We start from the raw sequence: 6,138 nt of genomic DNA, 5'->3' as shown, positions 1-6,138 counted from the left end.
CTATCATATGTTTTGAATATCATACCCAAAATTCAGCCAAATCCAACTGTTAGTTTTCTTCTGTATATAATTTTGCAAGAAACCTGCTCACTTTTAGGTGAGAACAACATACCTACGATTTTAGATCTCCACCGTTTATAATATAGTTGATGTAAGTTTGAACGAAATGTGAAATTTGAGCCCGATGCAACTCCATCGCCCCGCCAGTGTGGTTTCATGACTTACTCTAATGCAGAATGGGAAATTTCCAGGAAATATTATATGAATTCTTTGAAATTTAATGTACGTTGACAATATATTTCTTCTACGCATCAAAATGTGATGATCTCCATCTAATTAATATATGCCCGTGTAAAGTCAATAAATGACACGTCCTTCTGATTAGATTTGAAGTGGAATTCAAAATTTTATATGAATTCAACGAAATTTAATGTACATTGACAATATATTTCTTCTACGCATCAATATGTGATAATCTCCAATATCTTATTGAGATATGTCCTTCAAAGTCAATAAATGCCAGGTCCTTCTGATTAGATTTGAAGTGGAATTCGAAATTTTACGCATCAAAATGTGATAATCTCCATCTAATTAAGATATGTCCGTGTAAAGTCAATAAATTCCATGTCATTCTGATTAGATTTGAAATGGAATTCTTATCCCTTTTCAATTTCAAAAATTAAGTTAATTTGGTTCGAAAAATTCAATCTAAAATCTCCATTATAAAAACATCGATGTTCCGCTAGCAACCTCATGCAATAAAATGGGTAATGGCCGATAAAACTAGCAATCACTAGTTGGCGTACGTTCCATATATTCTCGATCCCTATAACACCATGGTTAATCCATCTATTTCTTTCTATTCCGACTATCCTTTTGTCAAGAAGACATTTTACTTTCCCTAGCTACAATTTCATCTACAAATGGAGAAGGTACTTGTTCACATAACTGAATTGCGCAACCAGACCAATCAAGAAATTGAATTCGAGGTCGAAAACTGGTATTTCCACCTCCGGGCCTTGCCACCGGGAAAGAAACGACATGTCAAATTATGGAAAGTACTACAAGCCTGCCGCAAGCACAACAACCCAAAATGGAAGATACGATTTATGATGAATAAAGAGTTCTCCGGATTGGAAATCAACGCGTATCTACTATCATATTATGCCAGAATCATTATCAAACTCGAAAGCGTCGGAGAGGGTACTCCATATTTACCTTACTTGGAGGCTATCCCGGAAAAGTCCATCGACCACTGGCTCCGTCTCAAGTTAGTGTTTTTTTGTTTTTTTTATATATATGAATTTAATTTTGTATCCAGGCTGATTTTTTTAGTAGTTATTAAACAATAGAAGATTTTTTCATAAACATTCGTTTTCACCGATTATTGTATATGTGTATATTTGGTTTTGAATTGCGATTATTTTCCCTTATTTGAAGGTATATCGGGTGTCCGAGGGATAGGTATTGGGACAATCGACCTTCTTGTCGGATAAGGCCAGACCCAACATGGGCCAAAAATTTGAGGTATACACGTTTTTTTTACTTATAATGGCTCATTCTATGCTATATATAAAACAAAAAATGTGGAATTTATCAATATTTTTTTATATTTTGAATTCAGATGTTTATATGCATATCTTGTCTAAAAATACATGAAGAATAACATTCTAAATTAATATAACATAGACCAAACATAATTGTACTATTGCCGATTCATTTTCACGAATAAAACGGAAAAAAAATTAATTTAAATATAACTGACATCCAAGCTTACTTCAAAGGTAAGGAGTTATAAAATAAAGCAAAGCACGGTACAAATTTAAGTTGCCAATTGTTGAATTTCGTGGTGGATATTTTCATTTACAATTAAATAATTATTATAATATCTTCGCACGCAAACTAAGCTAGCACTACATAATCACTGCTGCTGCTTCTTCTTCTGGGATGAAATGCAGGGAAAACAAGGTGATATCATTACACATGAACGATGAGAAAAGAATCTTTTCTTCTCTCCCCGCTGCTGCGGAACACGGCCCTCCTAAGAGAGAGAAGATTAGAATGTCGCCAGACAGTTGTGTTGAAGAACTCGAGAGAGGTTCGGGTGGAAACATGCCGGAGCTGCTACATCAGAAGAAAGATGATGATTTGCGCAGCTCAATCAAGTGTAAAGACATGGAGAAAACTGTTCAACTCATACTATTGGTTATTGCTTTCATTTGTGTGCTGATTTTAAATTTCTGGTTTGGAACAGGCGTGCGTGATCCATGAATTTGAAATTATAGGATTAACAAGTACTCTGCCTCATAAATATTTACATTTTTAATTTGATTTGTGAAAGGTAGCTGGGAGGTTGGATATTCATTTGGGGAGCTTGGATCGGACTTTTGAAATCTGGAAGCACAAACAAGGGTGTTAGAAGGGGGCTGGAAGATTATTCCGGCGTAGCCCCTCCGACGCTCAAATCAGATAACAGAAAACTGAGAGAATAATGTGTGTGCTGAGAGAATGTGAATATATGAATGAATAAAAAATGAGCGAAACCTGGTATTTATAGGAGAAAGATAGAGTCCTGATTTGGTAGATTTACATCTTCAGAATCGTGTGCCAGATTTGGCTAGATTTGGTTAGATTTTGTGCAAGATTTGGTAAGATTCTGACGGGCCTTAATCTTTTGGGCTTTATTTCCGTGTGCTACCCTTTAATGCCTGAATAGGAGCTTTCCTCGGCAAGAGCTCGTTCCTATCCTGGACCCTGTTGGAGCTCGGCTCGAGAGGTCTGTCAATATATGTCCTATTGGCGCGGTAACATTATATGGGAGGTGGGGTCGGAGACTCGTGGGAGCTCTGCATGGGAGCTCGGCATGTTAGGTCGGCCCTGCTCCCTCCTTCCCTGATTACGGGTGTTTGAGAGGTCGACCTAGATGACCTCTCGGATGACCTCCCGCATAAATGTCCTGCCAGGAGTTCCTGAATGCTGGGCCACTAACTATCTGGGCTACCGAGAGTAGGCTTGGCCCATCCTCGATCTGTGGTATCACGAGTCCCCCATCAAGTCGAGCTGATGTTGTAAACCAAAAGCTCGTTATTGTCCGAACTCTCGGTGGTCCATGGCTTTCCTTAAACTGAGAGGTGAGACTTCTAGCCAAGCTAGGCTACGAGTTCTTTGCTTTCCCGAGCTTAAAGGCTTCTACCTGTCCTGAGCTTAATATGAAAAAGTTATAGGATGTTTTGATCAAATAGGGAAAAGCCTTTAGTTGAGCTCTTAGTTTCTGGCTGTCTTGATCTAGAAGACGAAGCTTTTAGCCGAGCTGAGCGACTAAGCAAAGTTTTCCACTGTGCTGGGGTATGACAAGGTTCTAGCTGACCTGATCTGAAACTCGAAGTCCCTAGCCATGCTGATTAAGTCGATAGTCATTACCCGTGCTGAGCTGAAAAAGAGGGAGGCACGAAGCTTCTAGCCATGTTGGTTCCCGTCCTAAACACGAAACGTCGATGTCACCTGTCATTCAAACAGCTAGTTTCATGCATTTCGAGATGATCTCGGCCGTTCAACCCATTTGAAATCAACGGTCCGATCTCCTTCTGGTCCCTCTATAAATACCGGCCATCCCCTCATTCATTTTTAACTTTTCCATCGTTTCACCTCGGCTCCGACCTTTTGAAAGTATTCCTCTTTTTCTTTTCCAACTCCCCACTCCCGCTCTCCATTAGGTATTGTTACCATGACCTCCCCAATTCTTCATTCCCCGCCGACCTCCGAGGAGATCTTCCTAGAGGTGGATCAGTATGATCCCCTTACGGAGATCGCCTCGGGGTCGGGTGAGTGTTCTGAGACTGAGGGGGTCAGCTCCCGTCTTACCACTGGTGATGATGGCGCAATCCGGAACCAGCTTAGTCTCAGTCATCCCGAGGAGCTAACCAGGACGTCCGATCCTTGGTTCGAGCTCCAGCCTTCATGGTTGGATGACTAGGACGAGGTTCGCATCCGAGCTCTCTCCCATGCCCCTTGGATTATAAGTTCATCTTTCCTCATTCTAAGGAGAGGGCTAATAATCCCCCTCCTGGCTGCTCCACCTTCAATCAAAACCAGCTAGAGTGTGGCCTTCGATTTCCTTTCCCTCTCTCTTTTTTTTTCCAACAGCTCATCCAATTTTACCAAATTCACCTCGACCAATTCACACCCAACACTTTTTCTACCTTGTGCAACTTTGTTGTTCTTTTCAAAGCCTTAGTATTCGAAGTAGACTCCCTATGCTTCTCCCACTTCTACCTCCCTAAGAGGTCGGAAGAAGGCCCCTTCTACTTCTCAGCTCGGCCAAACTGTCAATTCTTCGAGGGGTCCCGAGTTCTAACAAATTTTGGAAACACCACTATTTTTTTGTCCAACCTTCTGACCTTTGGGACATCTGTTCCCAATGGAAGGCTGCTCTCCTTGAGCTCCCTTCTCCCACTCTGGGATTTCGTAAGAGCTCGACTTTCCTTGGGCCCTTCAGGGCCATCCGGGGTCGGCGTTTTCATACTCCCACCATTTTAGCCGAGGACCTTTTGCGTTATTACGGGCTCAGCTCGATCAAAGTCACTCCCAAGGGCAATGAGGGTATGGAATTCAGTGCGGCCTATGTTACTCGCACCCTTCTCTTTTGTTGTTTTGTTTTAATTGTCTATATATATATATAATTATATATATATATATTATATTTACTTTTTTCTTTTTTTTTCGATATGACCCCGCTTTTTTCTTGCCTCAGCTAGCAGAGTCATGAATGCGCTGATCCAAAAAGTTGCGGCCCGCAAGCAGCAGAAGGCTAGCTCGGATGCTGCGAGCAAAGGTAAGGCCGTGGCCGCCGAGGTTAGCACTGAGGAAGTTACCATGGTGACGGTTACTGATGCTCGGGAGGCCCCCCAGAGCGCATCTTCCTGGAAGCGCCGAGCCCCGGGCACCTCTAGCCCAGTAGGTCAGTCCGGTAGTAGCGGGGAGCTCGGGCCTCTCCAGACTGATGTTGTGCCCCTGCGTCAGTTCAGGCCGGACTCTCGTTCCAAGGTCATCCGTTGGAGGTCCAATCTCAACGACATGTACCGGAATGACATCCGGATAATAGGGACAGGGCCCACTTCTCTGGCGGGAGCTGTTCTGTGGGACGTCGTCTCTGAGGCCGATCCAAACTTCCTCCGAGAGCTCAATTGGTCCGAGCTCGTCTCGAGGTCCACTTCTGCCAGCGCTGAGGTAATGTTTTCTTTCTTAGTTTTTTTTTTTTTAAAATAATCTTTTTGTGCTTTCTTTGAACGTAACTAAACGCTCTTTTTGCACAGGCTGCCCTGCTGAACGCCGAGGTGGCTTTCCGGGCCACCAATTTTCGGAAGGAGTACTCGAAGGATGCCAGGGCCTTCCAGACAACCTCATTTGAGCTGGATAAAAAACTGGCCGACCTTACGGAGACCTTGGAGAAGGAGAAGGCCAACTCGAAGAGACGGGAGGATGACATGCGCCAGGGCTTTGCAGCGGAGACCATGAAGTTAAAGAATGAGCTGCGAGGGATGGAGGTCCGACTTGAGGCGTCTCATGAGGAGATCAGAGCTTCTCAGGAGGTGGCCAGGGCTGCTCAAGGTGACCTGAAAAAGGGCTCCGTTGTTTTCAAGGAGGCCTTCCTGAAGTCAAAAGAGTTTGCTCTTACTGTTGCTGAGAGGGCCCTTGACTTCATATATGTGGGCTTTGACGGTGTCGTGGCTCAGTTCAGGGAAGCTGGCTACCCTCCGGAGGGGTTCTCAGCCGATTTTCTCGATGCTCAGAAGGTGGTGGATAACCTCCCCCAGAGGCACCAGAAGACTAACTAAGCTCCACGCCCCAGCGCCTTTGTATTTTTATTATTATTATTTTCTTTTCTTTTTCTTGTACTGAACTCCCTCAAGGAAACCTTATTTCATTATTTTGTGCTTTGTAAGGTCAGCAAAACGAATAGTAATCAGTAGTTTGATGAGGTCGGTCGGGCTATTGGAGCTCGGCCTAATACTTAATAAAATATCAACCTGATGAGGTCACGCTGAGAGATGTCGGCTGGGCTCTTGGAGCTCGGCCGATCACTTGATAAAAATAATGATTTGCGGAGGTCACGTTGAAAGTGGTCGGTTGTGCTCTTGG

At 43.3% G+C, this 6,138-nt stretch overlaps 1 protein-coding gene across 1 annotated transcript; it reads left to right on the top strand.

Annotated features, from left to right (window-relative positions):
- The first annotated feature begins 650 nt into the window (after positions 1-650).
- Positions 651-5,928, top strand: LOC140834435 (uncharacterized). Its single transcript, XM_073199312.1, has 5 exons — positions 651-1,270; positions 1,441-1,527; positions 1,959-2,167; positions 4,751-5,226; positions 5,313-5,928. The coding sequence occupies exons 1-5, from the start codon at positions 924-926 to the stop codon at positions 5,832-5,834; spliced, it is 1,641 nt and encodes a 546-aa protein (XP_073055413.1). The 5' UTR covers positions 651-923; the 3' UTR covers positions 5,835-5,928.
- The last annotated feature ends 210 nt before the right edge of the window (positions 5,929-6,138 follow it).

The sequence above is a fragment of the Primulina eburnea genome, chromosome 6, assembly GCF_022965805.1.
Source record: "Primulina eburnea isolate SZY01 chromosome 6, ASM2296580v1, whole genome shotgun sequence".
NCBI classification, from domain to species: domain Eukaryota; kingdom Viridiplantae; phylum Streptophyta; class Magnoliopsida; order Lamiales; family Gesneriaceae; genus Primulina; species Primulina eburnea.
Note: the sequence above shows the minus strand (reverse complement) of the source record. Positions and strands in the feature narration are given on the sequence as shown.